This window comes from Choloepus didactylus, chromosome 25 (assembly GCF_015220235.1).
Source record: "Choloepus didactylus isolate mChoDid1 chromosome 25, mChoDid1.pri, whole genome shotgun sequence".
NCBI lineage: Eukaryota > Metazoa > Chordata > Mammalia > Pilosa > Megalonychidae > Choloepus > Choloepus didactylus.
In genome coordinates, this window is record NC_051331.1 from 6938080 (window position 1) to 6957302 (window position 19223).

The following is a 19223-nucleotide window of genomic DNA, read 5'->3' on the forward strand; positions in this document are numbered from 1 at the left end:
GGTCTTTAGGAGGGGTTGTCGGGGACAGAACCAGGGTGCCAGAGCCTCAGCTAGATGTCATGCCATGGGCTGAGCTCCTCCCCTGAGCCAGGAGGGGATAATTGCTTCTTATCCTCACCACACCCCATGGAGCTGGCACTCTCCAGAGCCCATTTTACAGATGTGGCTGCAGAGGCCCGGAGAAGGGGAAGGGACTCGTGGAAGTTACAGACTGTTGGTGTCAGGGACACCAGGGCTTGCTAAACCACCACGGCGACCCTCCTGCCTCAAGGCCAAAGACTGGGGACCTCAGGGCCACGGAGGGATGGCCTCTGGGACAAAAGAGCTCAGAGACCAGCCAGAGGCCCAAGGGACAGCGGGGAGGAATGGGGGACATTTGGCCTCTTGTCTGGCCCACCTCCCCACCCCCCCACCCCCCAAAGACTAACCCAGGCCGCCCCCTAGGTGGAAACAATGACATAATCAGCTCCCAATACCAAGGCCCTGACATCACGAAGGGGGGATGGCTGGGGGGTGTCGCCCCGCCTCTTGGCAGGCCCCCGCGGCCAATGGGACGGCCCTGGAAGAGGCCCGGGTGCCTCCGGAGCTTCAAAAACGTGCGAGGAGGGAAGAGGGTGCAGAGGGAGCTCCAGCTGCTGCCACGGTCCTCGCGTGCGCGCCACCGCGGCCCCGTCCCCAGTCCCCAGCCCACCGGCCGGCATGTCTTCTGCTCACTTCAACCGAGGCCCTGCCTACGGGCTGTCGGCCGAGGTGAAGAACAAGGTAGGGCCGGGGGGCATCCCGGGCAGGCCCCACACTCTGCCAGGCCCTGCTCTCGGGGTTCCCTGAACCCTCTCCAGGTGACTGGGGACCCGGGAGGGGAAGGGGGACCGGCGTGGAGGAGGGGGTGCCTTGCTCCCCATCGTGAGCATCCCAGAGCCCTCGGTGAATGTTGGGGGGGGCTAAACAGGGACCCCCTCTCCCCTGCAGGCAGCCACAGATGAGCAGATCCCCACCTGATCAGAGTCCTCTGGTAACTCCTTTAGTTCCAAGGAGGGGGATGTGGTACCCACTTGTTGATTTTTTCCCCCCATCCCCAGCCCGACAAAGAAATGGGGGAGCACTTGAGAACTGGGTTTCCTGGGACGTGAGGCCCCAAAAGTGTGGGAGATGGCTGGGGGGAAAGGGAGGAATCAGGCATTGGGGGAATGGGAAGGTTTTCCTAATGACACCACTGTCATCCTACAGGAGGGTAAACTGAGGCTCAGAGAGACAAAGCAGGTAGCCAGGGTCAGGTTCCAGGCCCACCACACAGAGCTGGGCCCCTGGCCTGGCTCCCCCTACTCCAGAAACTGAATGGGGTCAGTTTCTCTAGGACAGGGAACTTGAGGTCCCCACCCCCACTGGAATGCACCCATGGGCCCTGCCAGGGGAGGAGGCCTGGCCCCATTTGACAGGCAGGAACACTGAGGCCCAGGGTGGCTCCTTGCAGGGTCCCCCAGCGAGGAAGCGGGGAGCTGGGGACTGGAACCCGGGCCGGGGGGCTGCTGGGGGCTGGGGGAGGGGGCGGGTGGGGGGCGGGGGCTCCTGCCGGGAGACAGATCCCAGCGCCTTCTCCCTCCCCACCAAGCACCAGCCCCAGAGCCGCAGCCGCCGAGCCATATAAGGCGGCCTCGGGGAGCCCGGCCCGCGGGGCCGCGCTATATAAGGGCCGGTTTGCTTTATAAAGCCGGGCTGCTGGGGAGGGGGGCGGCAGGGCCCGGGCCAGGTGAGGGGGCCGCCCCCCTCGCACATCCCCCCAGCCCCACTCCAAGGGCCCCTCCGGGAGAAGGAGCGGCCTGACCCACCCCCCCAACCTTCCCCCTCCAGGAGCTAGGAGCCCGTTGTGCCCCTTGGCAGGGCAGAAGATTCTGGAAAAAGCAAGGAGAGCAAAGTGGGGAGAGGAAGAGCCGCCGGGAGAGACGCAGACAGGGATACTGGGAGACCGAGACAGGGCAGGCGGGAGGCTAGACAGTTGGGGAGATAAGAGGGAGGCTGGGAGGGGAGACAGGCCAGGGGAGGCGGGGAACCTGCGGGCAGGGACGGAGGGACGGACAGACAACGGCAGAGATGTCAGGGCAGTGACCCAGCCCGTGGCCCGACATGCTACTGGGGCGATGGGGACGTGAACAGGGCCAAGGAAAGACAGAGCTGGGCGGGGGGAGAGAAACGAGTCTGGGGACACGGAGAGAGAATAAGGGACACACGTGGGGGGTAAGACAGGAACAAGCAACCCCACCCACCCACCTACCCCAGCCAGGTAAAGACCCCAAGAGAAGGTGAGACTGAGAGCTGGAAACTGATGTCAGAGCAGCCCCTCCAAGCCGGGATTCCGGGGCACCCCCTTTTTCTGCAGGAGGGTGGAGCAACGCGGGGATGGAGGGGGCAGGGCCAGGGGGAGCTAAGCCCAAGTTTGGCCTGGAGGGGGAACCGAGAGGCGTGTCTCCCCCCCACCCCGTTGTCGTCCGCGCTTTCTGATGCCAAACCTCAGAATGCCCGGAATGGTCCCCTGGGCAGGTGCCACCTTGGCGCTGGCCCTCAGCCACCCCCCACCCCACCGAGTCCCCCTCCTCCCCCCATGGGTCCTGGGGCAGAATCGCCTTAGTTGGGAAGGGGCGAGGAAGGAGAACAGGCCTGGGGAGCCAGCCCGCTCCCCACCGCATCTTCGCCCCCCTCTTGGTGTCCCCCACCCCCAGCTGGCCCAGAAGTACGACCCCCAGCGGGAGCAGGAGCTGCGAGAGTGGATCGAAGGGGTGACGGGGCGCCGCATCGGCAACAACTTCATGGACGGCCTCAAAGACGGCATCATTCTTTGCGAGTGAGTGGGGCACCCATCCCAGCCCCCGACACGGGCATCCATCACTGCCCCCCTCGGCCCCTCAAACGGCCACGAGCCTGAAGCTGGCTGGATGCTTTAGAGCCACAACCACAAAACAGTTCTTCTGGGGTGACAAATGGTCATTGCGCCCATTTAACAGACAAGGACAACTGAGGCTCAGTGAGGTCAAGCATGTTGCCCAGAGTCCCTGCAGCCTCAGCCCAAACGGCAGCAGGATCTAGAGTCTTCAGCATCCTGTTACCCAGGACTGGCCCGCCTGGGTCCCAAGAAAGAGGGGTCACAGCTAAAAGGCAGTGGGCAATGATGGTGGCTGTCCCGGGTGCAAGTGGGGGGTGGGTGTGCTGGGGGTGAGGTCCTGTTCCACCACATCCCACCATGAACAAGGATGGGGAGTCGGAGTAACAAAGGGGGTACCTTTGGGACTTGGGTGCAGAGCCACCAACCTGCTCATGCATTCATTCATTCATTCATTCATTCACACAACAAGCGTTTTGGGAATTCCTGCTGTGTGCCAGGCACTGGGCTCTGCACCATGCAGCTGTAGTTCTTGCACATGTTTTCTAGAGCGTCCAGTGCCATGGACAGAAGTCAGGCAGGGGTGGGGGTGTGTGTGCTCGTTTTGATGGAATGCTCTGGAAGGGCCTTTCGGAGAAGGTCACTTTTGAGTAGAGCCTTTGATGAAGTGAGGGCCGAGCCGCGAGGACGCTGAGGGAAGGCCGGGTCCGGGCAGAGGGGACAGCAGTGCGAAGTCCCTGAGGCATCCAAGGCTGACGCGGGGAGGGGCCTTTCAGTCCCTCTCCATTTAGTCACTCAGGATTTCATCCTGAAGGCAAGGGGGAGATCGCCAGAAGATTCCACGCTGGGGAGCCACTTGATTTGTCTTAAAAGAGTCACTCTGGTTTGTAGGGGACAAGGTGGAAGCCGGGGGCTCACGGGGCGGGCAGAGCTAGGAAGCCCAGGAGAGAGATGCCAATGGCTCGGTCCAGGGGTGTGTGTGTGTGTGCGCACGCGCATGCAGGAGGCAAGGAGTGGGGGGCTCTGGACGTATTCAGAAGGCAGAGCTCAAGGATGTGCTGAGGGATTGGTCGGGGAGGGGGCGAGAGGAAGGGATACCTGGATGTTCACGCCATTTCTGAGACAGGACGGGGGGCGGAGTGAGTTTTGCAGGGACAGGTGGGTGCCAGGAGTCTGGGACACGGCGTGTTCACTGGGAGCTGGACTTGAGAGCAAAGCTGGGCTGCAGGTGGCCACTGGGGGAGTCCATGGCCGATCGGTGGCACCTAAAGCCAAGAGAGTGGCTGGAGCATCAGCGGGGAGGGTGTAGTGAGCAAGGAGAAGGGGCCCAAGGCCTGAGCGGTGTTCGGAGATCTGCAAAAGGAGGGAGGACTGAGGCACAGCTGCCAGAGGGGTGAGAAACCTGGGAGACCTGGATGTGTTTAGCTAAGGGGACTTTGGGCCCAGGAACCTGCATCTTGCTCTCAAAGTGGTTTCCCATCTCAGTCTTGACGGGGCTGGTGGGAAGGTTTGGGGACTGTCATGGGAAACATCGAGGTGGGTGTCACGCTCTGCCTGGCCTCCGGCCCCTGCCCCGCTGGGGTGGGCACGGGGCCAGCCACCTTCCTCACGCCCGTCCCCTCTGCGTCGTAGGTTCATCAACAAGCTCCAGCCGGGCTCCGTGAGGAAGGTGAACGAGTCCACCCAGAATTGGCACCAGGTGAGCCGGGACTCAGCCTCTCCCACCGCTCGCCCACAGGCCCCGCAGATCACCCTCCCCACCCCGCCCCGCCCCTCCCAGCACCCACCAGCCCTGACCGCCGCCCGCTCCCCGCCAGCTGGAGAACATCGGCAACTTCATCAAGGCCATCACTAAGTACGGGGTGAAGCCCCATGACATCTTTGAGGCCAATGACCTGTTTGAGAACACCAACCACACGCAGGTGCAGTCCACCCTCCTGGCTCTGGCTAGCATGGTGAGTGTTGGGGCGGGTGGGCATGGGGGGGCACCAAGACGGGGGGCTGTGGGCCGCCAGCAGGGAGGTCTTAGTTTCCCAGGGTTACTGTCACGGGGAAGCCACAGATCAGGAGGGGGCTTAACAGAGCAGAAATCGGAGTCTCCCACTTCTGTGGGACAGAAGTACCAAGTCAAGGTGTGGGCAGGGCCACGTCCTCCCGGCTTCTGGTGGCCCTGGCTGGGCGGGGGGCACACACAGAGCAGGTGGCACAAAGTCTCCGTGAGGACGGAGCAGCCCCGGGGCTCCCTCGCCAGCCCCTGCCCTCCTCACCTTTCCCAGGCCAAGACGAAAGGTAACAAGGTGAACGTGGGGGTGAAGTATGCCGAGAAGCAGGAGAGGAAGTTTGAGCCCGGGAAGCTGCGAGAAGGGCGGAACATCATTGGGCTGCAGGTGCTGTCCCATCCATGCCTGGGTCTCTGCTGAGTGAGCTCAGGGGGGAGGTGGGGGACGCTGGGAGGGCCCCTGGGTGCCAACAGGAGCCTTTCGGGGACAGTGGACTTGTCATTAACTGATCTAGAAGCCTGTTCTCTGCCCAGATTCAATGAACCCTCCAACCGTCCTCGGGGGTCCGTGCTGTTAGCATCGTACCCTTTGTACAGGCGAGGAAACTGAGGCCTGGAGAAATGAGCTCTCGGGCCTTGGACCCCGGAAATCAGGCCCTGGGGCTCCAAGCCACATCCTGCTTGTGGACCCTTGGGCCCTCGATGCTGTCTCTGTGCCTCGGTTTCCTCGTCTGAAACAGTGGGCAGCTATGGACACGTCCTGTGGACCGGATGCAATTCTCCTTCTTGCCCCCTAGATGGGCACCAACAAGTTTGCCAGCCAGCAGGGCATGACGGCCTACGGCACCCGGCGCCACCTCTATGACCCCAAACTGGGCACGGACCAGCCCCTGGATCAGGCCACCATCAGCCTGCAGATGGGCACCAACAAGGGGGCCAGTCAGGTGCGCTGGGGGTGCTGCGAGGGGGTGGGGGACCCCGCGCCACGGCCCGGCTGACCGAGCGCCCCCATCCTGCAGGCTGGCATGACGGCGCCGGGCACCAAGCGGCAGATCTTCGAGCCGGGGCTGGGCATGGAGCACTGCGACACGCTCAACGTCAGCCTGCAGATGGGCAGCAACAAGGGGGCCTCGCAGCGGGGCATGACGGTGTACGGGCTCCCGCGCCAGGTCTACGACCCCAAGTACTGCCTGACGCCCGAGGAGGCCGAGCTGGGCGAGCCGGCCCACAACCACCACCTGCACAACTACTACAACTCGGCCTAGGGACCTCCCCGGCCCGCCCCGCCTGCCCCCTGCCCCCCGCCCCACCCCGAGGAGGCGGGCCGGCCCCTTCCCCTGCACGGCGACCCCCCCCTCGGCCTCCCTGGCACCCGCCCGGGCGGGGCAGAGGGGTCCTCCCCCTTCCTGGCAGTGCTGCAGGGTCCGCCACAGAGCCCAGGGGGCTCCCGGCAGCCTCCCAAGGACGCACTGAGCAAGGCTATTCTGGCTGTTCCCCCTTCCCCCAACTGTCTCCCAGGTGGGTTCCCCCAGGACCAGAAGCTCCCCACCCACCCAACCCAGGCTCGCTGCCCCCACCCCCGTCCCGCAGAGGGAGCCGACTGCATGCCCCGGGGCCCAGCGGACACACGCGGTTTGGTTTGCAGCGCCTTGGCGAACGTGGACGTGGCGGCGTCTGGAGCGAGCACTTTCTTGTTCTGTTTCACTGGAGCACAATAAATGCTGTCGAATCACCGAGGCCTGGGGCGGCTCTGTCTCGGGGTCCGCATGGCTCCAGCATACGGGTACCCACCCGGCTCGGGCGCCCTCCCGCCACACGCGTCTGTACACCCACACCCCACGGCTGCTGGGCTAGAGGCAGGCGGGGCCCTGCCTCGCTCACGTGCATTCTGCAAATACGACGCGCGCACACACACACTCTGCAGTCCTGGGTGCACACACGCTCATACTCGTGCACTCTCCAGCACACCTCCACAACACGCACACACACTGTGCCCTGCCCAGGCCCGCCCACATCCTGGGGTCACCCTGGGGCTCAGGAGGGGCACTGAAGGGTGCTGGGCTAGAATGGGATGTGAACGCCGGCTCTGGTGACCTGGGACAAGTCACTTCCATCCCGTCTCCTTGGGGAAATGGGGATGGTGACCCTCGTGGGGTCACGGGGAAGCATCAGGGTCGCCAGACGGGGTGACGCTCCCGATCGTTGGCCCCTGGTGAGGTCCAGGTACCGACCAATGGGAATGGAGGAGGAGCTGGGGGTCCTGGAGGCCCTGCAGGTGGGGCGAGCCCTTCCACCCTGGGCCGGGGGGGAGGTGGGAGGATTAGGGGGAGCCACCTGAGGACAGGCTCTTGGGGGGCTCAGGGCAACGTCGCTTCACCAAGTGGCACAGAGCAGCCAAGCAGCCCCTTTCCAAGGGCTGAGCCCCAAGTCTGGCTCGTGGGCCAGGGCCCATAAGAGTCTGTGGGCAGGGTGCCAACCTCCCCACATGTCAGAGGGGACCAACTGTCGGAGTTCCGAGGCGAGGGCGTGGCGATGCGGAGGGACACGGAGTGGCCATCTCCCACCCTACCCCACCCCAGGGCAGGGGCCGGGGCTGGAACGTGGGGACCTGCAGAGACAGACACCAGTAGATGGGCACGCGCTGAGGCAGCAGCCCCCGGGGCCTCGTAAACCGGATTCCAGGCGCGCTTGGCCTGGCTACCGCGCAGCCGGCTCCCCAGGGCTGGCACAGGAGGCCAGGCCGAGAGGGACCCGCGCCTGGCCCGGGGCCCTGCTCCTGGGGAAAACAGCACCATATTAGCACTCGGCCTGGGAGGCTGGGGTGGACGGCGGGCGGCAGGGAGGGCCCCGGGTGCCGGAGGAGCGAGGCCCCCTCCTGCTGGCCTCCTGGGGTGCATCTCCCTCCCACCCCCACCTGGGTGCCTGCCCGTCTGCGGGCTTCCCCCAGGGCCAGGGGACTTTCTCGGAGCTCCAGGGAGGGGCACACCAGGACAGGGTGGGCCTCAGGGGACACTCAGTAGCCTGGCAGCCCACATAATCGTGCCAGAAGCTTCCCGCCCGCTCACTGCATCCTCCATTGGCCCCTGGAGGAAGGTTCTCATCTTTCCCTCCCCTCCACGGGGAGCTGAAGCACAGGTCACCTGCTGCCCAGCTCAAAGGCCAGGAAGGGGGGCGGGACCCAGCCCTGTCACCTCTGAGGCCCCTGTGGGCATCATGTGGCCCAGTCCTCATCCCCACCTTCCCCAGACTCATCACCCTCTGAAAAGCGTCAAAACCCTTTTTAAAGGCCGTTACCCTTCTCTAGGCCCCTCCACCTCCACCCCCGCTGCCACAGCCCCTTAGCTCATGTCAGATGTCCCCGCCCCTCCTTCCTCACCTGGCTGTGAGCCTGGATCCCTCCCTCTCTGGCCTGAGTTTCCTCAGATGCAAACCTGGGGTCACCAAAACACCTGCCTCACACATGGGGTTACAGGGGCAAGCCCTGAGAGCAGCGTCCAGCCTCAAGTGCCACCCCTTCCAGGAAGCCTTCCCTGACCACCCAGCTCTTTCCCACCTCCCCGTGCCATTCTTCCCTGTGACTCTGTATGTGCTTAGCCACATGTCCAAGTTCATCGGTGTCCCAAGGACTCAGCCCTGCCTGTTTCACCCTGAACACTCGTTGAGCGAATAAAACATTGGAAGGACTGAGCAAATCCCACCTCCCAGGGGCCGCTGGGCAGCTTCCGGAAGCCTCAGCCTCGGAGATTCCCCCGCCTCCCTCCACTGAGCTCCGGGTGCTGGGACAGATGAGGAAATCGCGGACAGCCAGGCGTCTGCATCGGCCGCTTTATTTAAGGGCTTGTGACTGTCAGCTGTCCCGGGTGACGTGGAGGGACACAGAGCAAACGTCTGCCCTCTCGACCAAAGTAACACCACGGGAAGCGAGGCCTCCAGTTAACACGGGTGCGTCGCCCACCCCCCCGCCAGGGCCCAGCCAAGAGGCCTGGGGGTCTGCAGCTTCCACTCCCAGGCCACAGACACCGGAAGGCAGGGAAGGAGGGCGGCAAGCCCAGTTAAAGCGGGCAAGGTGCTGGTGAGGAGCTGGGCCTCTTGCCCAGGGCAGGGGCGTCAGGAAACTGGTTCCACACCGGGCCCTCGGGCCGGCAAGCTCTCCCCCCCACGCTCACACACTCACACACACTCACACACGGGGGCGGCACAGCCCCGGACCCACACCCTGGAGCCCTGGAATGTCTCTGGCTTGGTGCCCAGCGGGTGGGTCGCAGCTCCTTGGTGGGTGGGGCCGACAAGGGGGTGGGTCCTCTGTGTTGCTACTGATTGGCCGCCTCGCAGGCGTCTATCCAATCGCTGTACACGTCCACCGGTTCTGACAGATCTGAGCCGCTGCGGTCAAGGGCGTCTTGCGGCACAGGCCCCTTCCCCACACACGCCTCTGCAGGCTGCACCCCTGCCCCGTCCCACCCCCGGGGGAAAGGCCCGCTCTTCCAAGGATACAGGTGATGGGCGTCTGGAATTCCTCAAGGCACACGGTACAGGAGATGACTCCGGTGTTGCGGGCTCGGTCCCTGAAACGCGGGGCGAGAAAGCAGCTGGTGAGCACGGGGGCCCGTGGGGGGTGCCCCCCACCACCGGGAGGCAGGGGGCAGACTCCAGATGGGTGGGGACAGGGGGGAGCTGTCCCCCCACCGAGGCAGCACCGGGGAGGCCTGGGCGCCCCACTCACATTTTCACGTCACAAGACTTCTCGTGGTTACAGAAGGGGCAGGTGAACTGCGTCTCCAGGGTGCCCGTCATCTTCTTCTTGGGGGGCGGCTTCCGTTTTGACTTGCGGCGCCCCATGTCCCCAGGAGGGTGCAACTGTGCGTGTGTGGGGGGGGAGAAGTCAGCGATTGTGGGACCACACAGTCCCCCCACCTCAATGCTCTAGGAGCAGGCCAGGAAGGGGGCCTGGCAGTGACCCCTGGTGGAGGAGGGCCCCGGCCTCTGAGGTCCCCAGCAGGCAGGTGACGCTGGCACACCCCAGGCAGAGGGGGGGAAAGCAGGCTCTGGGACCAAGCATCCTAGGTTCTAAGCCTGGCTCCTCTGCATACTGTGTGACCCTGGGGACAGAATACTTCAAGCTCTCGGGGCCCTGTGAGGCTGACACGAGTGGGGGTAAGTGGAGAGCTCAGCCCAGGGCCAGCCCACCCACACCAGCACCTGCCCCAGGAAGCAGCTACACCACGACTCTGCCCGGCTGGTCATGCGGGGCCGGGCAAAGCCCAGGTGCTTAAGAGCCGGAGATTTTGTTCTGGCTGCTCCTCTTGGCAGGGGACGTGCCAGAGCCCCAGTGGGGCCCACGGGGGCTCCCTCTCCCCAGGGGAGGGGCTGCCAGGCAGGGAAGTGGGGACAAGCGTTTCAGGTAGAGGCACACCAGTGCAGAAGCTCAGGGGCGGATGTCTGGTGACCACGCAGGTGGAGGACGGGGGGAGGCTAAAGGGGGAGGAGGGACAGGAGGGAGGGTTTCAAATGTCTGGAAGGGTCCTGGAGGCCACGGGGAGGGAAAGGACGGGTCAGAGGGCTGGGGAGAAGGCACAAGGTGAGAGAGACTGTCGATTTACATCGACAGGGCCGGTGGGTGCAGGGAGAGGAACAGTCCGGACGACTCCCAGCTGGGGGACGGAGCCGGTGGGGAGAAGCAGAGGTGGCCTTATGCTCTGAAGTCTGGCACACAGGAAGAACAGGGTGCTGGGGACAATGACAGGTTTCAGGTGCCAGAGGGATGTCCAGGGACAGAACTCCTGGAGTCAGCTGGTGGGGAAGCAGCAGCAGCGCCCACCGAGAGCCTCTTGACACCAGGCGCAGTGCTCTGGGCTCTGCCTTCGCTACCAGTGACCCTTCCCATCAGCCCCCCACCCCTCTCCCCATGGTTTAGCATCGTTCCTCCGTGACAGGAGACGTCAGAGCCTTCAGGGTCTCCCAGGATAAAGGCCAGAGTTTCGTTCATCCCTGTTGAGCACATACTACATGATAACACTCCCTCCTCTCTTTAACTGAAGGGGGGGCTTCCGACTTGCTGAGTCAATGGAAGCAATCGGAAGAGAAGGTCCACAGGCCCCTAGGACCACCCGCTCCACCTTCCCCCACCCCTCTGCTGCAGAAGGGTGCCCGTGCTCCCTGCAAAAGCCCTTCATTCACTTGTGCTCTGGATCCCACACCCCACTTCTCCTGCAACATCAAACCTGCTCTCTCTCCAGGATCATAACAAATGCATTCACTATCACCTCTTCACCCTCTTCCAGCTATTGCCACGTTTCTCTGCGGGTTTTTCCAGCACAGAGCTGTCGACTGTGTGTGTGCTACCTGTGCTCCTTCCCATTCACTCTCCACTTCCCCCACCCTTCCCGGGGGGCTCTCGGGACCCCATGTTCTCTCATCTCCACCTCACCACAGCCCCTTCCAGTCTCCTCTGCTGCTGCTTCCTCCTTCTCCGACTCTGCGGACCCCCTTGCCTCTGTCACACTCACCCCTATGGATCGCTCTCCCACTCTCAGGGCTTCAGGTGCTTCCTCTACACCGAGGACTCCCAGGTCTCTGGCCTGGATGTTTCCCCTGAACTGCAGATTTGTCCATCTACCTGCCTCGGCCACACCCCCACCTCATGCCCACAAAACCAAGCTCTGGGCCACTCACCCCCACCTCCCCAGTATCCCCCAGCTCCACTGATAGCAACTCCACCTTTCCAGGTTGTGGTGGGGTGAATAGCACCCCCCCGCCTACAAAATTCAGGTCCACCTGGAACCTCAGAATATGACCTTATCAGGACAGAAGGTCTCTGTGGATGTAATTAAGGTAAGGATTGAGATGAGATCATCCTGAATTAGGGTGGGGCCCTAAATCTAATGAGAGTGTCATTATAAGAGAAAGAAAAAGACACAGAAAGATGCAGAGAAGGTGGTCACGTGAAGATAGAGGCAGGGACAGGACTGATGCCACCACAAGCCAAAGGACACCAAGGATGGCTGGCAAACATCTCTAGAAGCAGGGAGAGGGGCATGGGATGGTTTCCCCCTTACAACCTCCAGAAGGAACTGACCCTGCTGGCACCTGGATTTCAGACGTCTCGTCTCCAGAACTGTGGGAGTTCATTTTTGTTGTTTTAAGCCACCCCAGTTTGTGGTCATTGGTTACAGCAGCCCCAGGAAACTAGGACACAGGTGCTCTGGCCAAAAATCTTGGCATCACCTTCGATTCTCTCTCTCACTCCCCTTCCCTGATCCTGACCCTGCAGCTGTTATCTGTAGAATACACCCAGAATCTGACCATTATCTCATTACCTCCATGGCCAGTGCCCTGGTCCTGCAACATGGTCATCTCTGGCTTTGATGATCACGAAAGCCTCCTCACTGGTCTCCCTGCCTCTCCACCCACGGCCTTCAAGTGTAAATTCCACGAGGGCAGAGTTTTCGTCTTTTCTTGTTCACTACCATATCCCCAGAAACTAGAACAGCTCCGGGCAAAGAGCTGGCACTCAACACATATTCACTGAGTGAATGAATGAATGAACAAAAGCCAGGCTCCCTGCTAAACCAGAGCAACACCGCAACAAACACAGCAGGCAAGGGGTCTGCTCTCGTGGAACTTATACTCTAGCGGAGGCAGAGAGACCCTTCACAAGTAAACCAATAAACTAGATTAATTTCAAATGTTGGTAAGTGCCACAAGGTCAATAAAACAGGTTAGGTGAAGGCTTCTGGAGTGCGGCTACTTCAGATAACCAGGAGAGAGGAAAGGACCCTCTGCGTACGGGCCATTTAAGCCTAAATGATGAGAGAAGGCAGCTGTGCAAGATAATCCAGGCAGAGGGAATAGCAAGTATAAAGGCCCCAGGCAGGATAAACTTTTTTTGAGAAATAAAGAGTGACATGGATGAAGCTCAGTGGGCAACGTGGAGAAGGGTATGAGACACGACAGAAGAGGAAAGCAGCAGCCGGACGCCACAAGATCTGCAGGCTGAAGTAAGCTGTCCCTGGTTCCTTAACCACTGCTTTTACCCGCCCTGAACAATGGGGTTTGTTGTTGCTGGTTTGTTCCCCAAACCCGGTCCTGGGACCCCTGCAACAGAATCACCTGAAGATGCTCGAGAAATGCTGATTTTTAAGCCGATCCCCAGATCTCGCCCTACTAGAGTGTCAGTTCCGTGGGGGGCAGGGATTTTGGTCTCTTTCGTCAGTTGCTGAATCCCCAGCACGCGGACAGATTAAGCACTCAATACCTACTTGTTGAATGAATAAAAATGTCTGGTGAATCAGACTCCACGGGGATGAGACCCAGCATCCCCTGATTTATGTAAGGCCGGGGACGGACCCTCCGTCCTGCCCCGTCCCAGGAAAGGGGTTTAGCCTGCACGAAATAGGCCGCGGCGCGCCAAGAGGGGCTGGAAAAGAGGTAAGCCCCCAACCCCTCCGTGACCCACGGGGCGGCGGGTGAGCGGTCCCTCGCGGCTCACCGGGACTTCGGCGTCGCCTCCCGACGGCCGCCCGCAGGAGCCAGGCCCCCGAGCGGCCGCGCCTACCGGGTAGGGGCCCGGGGGAGTCAAGCTCCCCGAGGGGCCGCCCCCCAGGCCCGGGGCCTCCGCCGCCTCCGCCAGGACCCCGCGAGCACCCCCCGGGTGGAGGACGGCCCGGCCCGGCCACAACGCCCGCCCTCGCGACCGTCACCTGCGCTCGCTGTCCCTCGTTGCGACGGCTGCGTTCACCCGGGAGACGGCGACTTCCGGTTCCTGGCGGAAGCGGAAACCCCTGTCCTTTCATGTGCCGTCCATCCCCGGCGCGCAGGCCCCGCCCCTTGGCCAGCTCCTCTGTGCGCATGCGTACTCGCATTCCGGGCCTGGCTGTGGGGTGGGCTCACAGTGCGCCTGCGTATGGAAGCGTGTCCTTTTAATTTTGGGGGGCGGGGGCGGTACGTGGGTGGGCAAGTCCCCATAATTTAGTGGAGATGATGGTGTATTAGTGTTCTCTAGGGAAATGGTACCAATAGGAGATATTTATAAAAATTGTCTCACCTGATTGGGGATGCACATGGCCGAATTACGTGGGGAAGGTGTAAGCTGGGAACTCTGATGATGGTTTTCAATGAATTTCCCAGGAGAAGTTGGCTGGCTGAAGTAGAGATGGAAATTCTCTCTTCTAATTGCTGAAATCATCCCTTCTCCTTTTAAAACCTTCAACCAATTGGATGAGATGCCTCTCGTGGCTGAAGGTACTCATCTCAGTTGACTGTAGATGTAATCAGCTGTAGATGCGATCAAATTACTGATGATTTAAGTCCAGGAAATGTCTTCACAGTAGCAATCAAGCCAATGCTTCTTAGACCAAACAACTAGATGCTGTCACCTGGCCAACTTGACACATGAACCTAACCATCACAGATGGATACAATCGTAGACAATCAACTGTTGCACATTTGGGCATAGCAGAGGAGGGGTGCATAAATCTGAGAGCATATGATGAGGGAAGAGGTTCTGAAAGTTTCCCTGCGGAACTCATGCTCTACTTGAAATCTGAAGCCTGAGTAGAAGTTAAACAGCCAAAGGTAGTGCCTCTAGAACTTCTGGGGGGCTGAAGGGGGAGAGGTATGTCAAGAATGACTTCTACTGCCTGGAGTCCCTGCTTGCTCCTCTCTTACTCAGATTAGGAAAGCTTAGGAGGGAGGATTTGGAGGGGGAAGCCAAGGGTTGGGTTTTGGCCACGATAAGTTTGAGACAAACAAGGGGGAATATGGAGCAGGTTATTGGGAATGGGAATCTGGGTCTTGGGAGAAGGATCCAGATGAAATTTTAAGAGTCATTAGCATCTGGAAATTTTTTAAGTCTTGGGGCTCAAAGAGATCACCTGGTTTTAGGGGTGAGGGGCAAAGTATGGCAAAAGAAGAGGGCTAAGAGAGAGACCAGAGACTTCCTAGCCTCAGAAGTTGATAGGAACAGGAGCCAACAAATGACTTAGTATACCAGTTGTGAAGAAGGAGAAAGAGGTGGATATCCTGTCCTGGAAACCTCCAGAAGAAGATGTTTCAAGATGGGGAGAGTGGTCCGTGGTGTCAAATGTGGCTGAGAGTTTGAGTGAGATAGGAAAGGGAGTTGATTGTTGACTTTGGCAAGTGCTTGGTCACTGGTGACTTTGATAAGAGGTGCTTTATTAGAGTGTTCAGGGAATAATTTGTGATGAAATGTATTTCAAATGTAGTTCACTGTTTAGATACTGGAGCCCTGTTACCATTAATTGGCTAAATCCCACCTGCACGATTTCCTCTAGGGGGCAGTGCTACTCTTGTTGGGTAACTACCCTTGGGTAGCTCAGAATGGGATCACACTACACACATTACTCTGCAACTTGCTATTTCCACAATGGGCAATCCATTAGTAGCTACAGAATTCGTAGTGCAACTCTGCCATAGTATATTCAACCATTATCCTACTGATGGACAATTCCAGGAGCTTTCTGATTTCTGCCATTGCAAGGATGCAGTACAAGTTTTGGACCAACACCCTCAAGACTTGGTCTTTTATTGTGAAGGATAGATTTCCAAAAATGGCGTTGCTGGGTTACAGGCTGTATATGTTTTTCATTTGCTTGAAAATTGCGAGGTTAATTTTTATTTTCCCTCCTTCCTCCCTCCCTCCCTCTCTCCCTCCCTCTTTACCTCCCCTTTCTTTCTCTTTTCTTTTCTTCTTCCTCCTTTCCTCCATCCCTCCATTCCTTCCTTCCTTCCTTCCTCTGTCTCTCCCCCCCTCCTTTTTTTCTTTTCTTTCCTTCACAGCTTTATTGAGGTATCATTAACAATAAACTGCATATATTTAAACTGTAAATTTTGATACTTTTTGGCATAGGTGTATGCTCCAGGAAACCATCACCATAATCGTGATAGTGAACAATATAAACAAGTTAGGGTGGTCACTACCCAGATGTCCCTGAAGAATGAGAAAGTGATCAAATGAGAGAGAGGGGTAGCAACAGACAAGACAGGATTTAACAAAAGATTACAGATACTGAATCTTTATATAAACATTTTTAAATTTTTTAATTTAATTTTATTTTTTTAGTTTCCAGGGTACTAGAATAGCTAGAGGGAAATAACTGTTATGGTAGAGCTGTAACCCACAACATGCTTTGAAAGTTGCTCCATAGCCACTCATTAACTTGTACTTTGAAAGTTATCACGTCTGTATATATGTTATATTTCACAGTAAGGAAATAAGTAAAATGGTGGAACTGTAACCCATGACATTCTTTGAAATTTGCTATTTAGCTACTTGTTAAATGGTGCTTTGAAAGTTATCACTTTTCTGTATATATGTTATATTTCACAACTTAAAAAATGTAAAGAAAAAAAAAAGATATTGAGCATATCCATCTTGCCAAGAAGTTTCCTCCTGCCCCTTTGTAGTCAACTCCTCCTCCAAACCCCAGCCCCTGATCTGGCACCTGCTGATCTGTTTTCAGTTCCTCTAGCTTTGCATTTTCCAGAAAATCATTTAAATAGAATCACATACTATGTAGCCTTCAAGTTTGGCTTCTCTCACTGGGCATACTGCATTTGAGTCTCATCCGTGTCTCTAAGTGTATCAATAGTCTGTTCCTTTTTATTATTCTGTTGTATGTTTAACTCACAATTTGTTTATCCTTCCAACTGTTGATGGACCCTTGGGTTGTTTCCAGTTTGGGGCAATTATAAATAGAGTTGCTATGAATCATTTCATGCAGATCTCCGTGTGGGCATTTGTTTTCATCTTCTCCTGTGTTTTATTTTCACACCCAAATCGTTATCCCTTTGAAATTTAATTTTGTCTATGATTTGAAGTAGGGTTCAGCCTTCGTCTTCTTCCTGGCAAATCAACAAAGCAAAAAAAAAAAAAAAAAAACCGTTTCTCATGAGGTTGCAATGCCATCTTCAACATACATCACAGGCTTACCTGTTCCTGAATTTGTTTCTGGATTCCATCTTGCCCTGCCAAATTCTCAATGTTTTTCCTGAGCCAATCCCATACTGTTTTTTTTTAAATTAAATTTTATTGAGTTATATTCACATACCATGCAGTCAAACAAAGCGTACAATCATTACAGTACCATTATATAGTTGTGCGTTCATCACCAAAATTAATTTTTGAACATTTTTATTAGCACACACCCAAAAGTAAAAAGAATAAAAATTAAAGTGAAAAAGAACAATTAAAGTAAAAAAGAACACTGGGTACCTTTGTCTGTCTGTTTGTTTGTTTCCTTCCCCTATTTTTCTACTCATCCATCCATAAACTAGACAAAGGGGAGTGTGGTCCTTATGACTTTCCCAATCACATTGTCACCCCTCATAAGCTACATTGTTATAGTCGTCTTCAAGATTCAAGGGTTCTGGGTTGTAGTTTGATAGTTTCAGGTATTTACTGCTAGCTATTCCAATTCTTTAGAACCTAAAAACGGTTGTCTAAATTGTGCGTAACAGTGCCCACCAGAGTGACCTCTCGGCTCCTTTTGGAATCTCTCTGCCGCTGAGGTTTATTTCATTTCCTTTCACATCCCCCTTTTGGTCAAGAAGATGTTCTCCGTCCCACGATGCCGGGTCTACATTCCTCCCCGGGAGTCATATTCCACGTTGCCAGGGAGATTCACTCCCCTGGGTGTCTGATCCCACGTAGGGGGGGAGGGCAGTGATTTCACCTTTCAAGTTGGCTTAGCCAGAGAGAGAGGGCCACATCTGAGCAACAAAGAGGCATTCGGAGGAGACTCTTAGGCACAAATACAGGGAGGCCTAGCCTCTCCTTTGCAGCAACTGTCTTCCCAAGGGCAAGCCCCATGGTAGAGGGCTCAGCCCATCAAACCAACAGTCCCCTATGTCTGTGAGCACATTAGCAACCATCGAGGTGGGGAACCCATACTGTTTTGATGACCACGATGTTTGCTGTTGGGTAAGGCAGCAGATGTGGTCTTTCTCATTCACAGTTCTTGACCTTGGGTGTGGCTTGATCTCAAGTAGCTTGCTTCAACAGGGTGCTGCAACCTGTCTCAGGACCTGGTGGGAGCGGTGGAGCAGGGAGAGGAGGAAAGCTGTTTTGGACAAGCTGGGGTCCCGAGGAGAGGTCCAGGCTATAGGTTTGAATTTGGGAGGCACATACATGTCAGTGATGGTTAAAATCAGGTGCGATTGCTCAGGAAGAGTGAGAAGACATAAGTCCTCGCAACTAGCCATGAGGCATCCTGCCATCGTTTTCCTTGCAGTTTAGAAAGCAACTTTCTAGTAACGGCTGGGTGCTGGCTGGCATCGTCCCTGCAGCTTGATGGGGACTCCTTAAGGGCAAATGCCCACCCTGCCTTCTTCTTCTTGGTGATCCTTGGGTCCCCAGCTGCCTTGCATGAGACTTTGCTCCTTGGTGCTCGGAGGAAGTGCTTGGCTGGTGTGGACGAGGGGGCTGGGTTCCCAATCCCCCCCACTGCCACTCGCCCCCCGTGTGACCCTGGATGTGTCACTTCTGCTTTCTGAGCTCTGGGTCCTTCTGCTGTGAATGGGGATGTGGGGCTAAGGGACTTCTGATTCAGACTCCCGCCAGCCTGGAGCCTCTGAGTCAGTGGGAAGAGGCAGAGGAACATGTTGGCTGTGTAGCCTGTCGTGATTAAGGCTGAGAGGCTGCCACTTCCTAGAGTTCTCCTCTGAGAAAAGGAGATGATTTGGATTCCAGCCTAGGGGGGATGATTTTGCAGGCTAGAGCTTGGCTTCTAGTAATTTCCTGGTAAGTGTCAGCTTGGACAAACTCAGGGCTGGCATTTTGATCTGATGACTTGTCTGATGATAACAGTAACACATGCACCTTGTAACAAATCCAACAGCATCTATAAAGTAGCAAATGGAAGGTGCCACTACCTGGTCTCCTCTCCCCACAGGTAACCTCAGCTACATTTTGTTTGGGTTGCCATTTCATTTCGCTCAGCTCGGCTGGCATTTGGAGCCAAACAGCTGGGTCCCTGCCCTGTCACAGCTGAAGTGGCAGTTGAGGGTTACCCTCGGAAGCGGTTTCTGTGAACTACCTTGGGCTCGATGCCTCTGGCCGCTGTGGTGGGTATTACTCAACTCTCCTTAGAGGGGAACTGGCTCCCCCAGAGTCTCCAGCTCAGGGCAACCACTCTGCTTTCAGATCTCATCGTTCTGTAATAATTCTGCTTCTGGAAGATTTCCTACATACAACCTTGCATGGATGCACAAAAACCACGGGTCCGGGGATCTCCACGGCAACGAAAGATTGGAAAGGACCTCAACAGGTACCAGCAGGGAGCTGGTGATACAGGACGGGAGCTTGTGGCTGTCAAAAAAGAAAGACAAGTTCTC

At 57.4% G+C, this 19223-nt stretch overlaps 2 protein-coding genes across 4 annotated transcripts; one reads left to right on the forward strand and one right to left on the reverse strand.

Moving 5' to 3' along the window:
• The first annotated feature begins 599 nt into the window (after window positions 1–599).
• CNN1 (calponin 1) lies at window positions 600–6607 on the forward strand. The gene is made up of 7 exons (XM_037818342.1): window positions 600–762; window positions 2715–2836; window positions 4505–4571; window positions 4690–4827; window positions 5149–5259; window positions 5669–5815; window positions 5891–6607. Exons 1-7 carry the CDS (start codon window positions 700–702, stop codon window positions 6134–6136), a joined length of 894 nt encoding a protein of 297 aa, XP_037674270.1. The 5' UTR covers window positions 600–699; the 3' UTR covers window positions 6137–6607.
• A 2075-nt stretch (window positions 6608–8682) lies between these two features.
• Window positions 8683–13650, reverse strand: ELOF1 (elongation factor 1 homolog). Of its 3 annotated transcripts, none has more exons than XM_037818343.1 (4): window positions 13571–13650; window positions 9595–9728; window positions 9366–9436; window positions 8683–9246 (listed from the first exon to the last, which is right to left on the reverse strand). In XM_037818343.1, exons 2-4 carry the CDS (start codon window positions 9708–9710, stop codon window positions 9182–9184), a joined length of 252 nt encoding a protein of 83 aa, XP_037674271.1. In that variant the 5' UTR covers window positions 9711–9728; window positions 13571–13650; the 3' UTR covers window positions 8683–9181. The 3 variants fall into 3 exon arrangements, with proteins under 3 accessions (XP_037674271.1, XP_037674273.1, XP_037674272.1); XM_037818345.1 differs by lacking the exon at window positions 13571–13650 and adding an exon at window positions 13360–13555; XM_037818344.1 differs by lacking the exon at window positions 13571–13650 and adding an exon at window positions 12981–13187.
• Between the last annotated feature and the right edge of the window lie 5573 nt (window positions 13651–19223).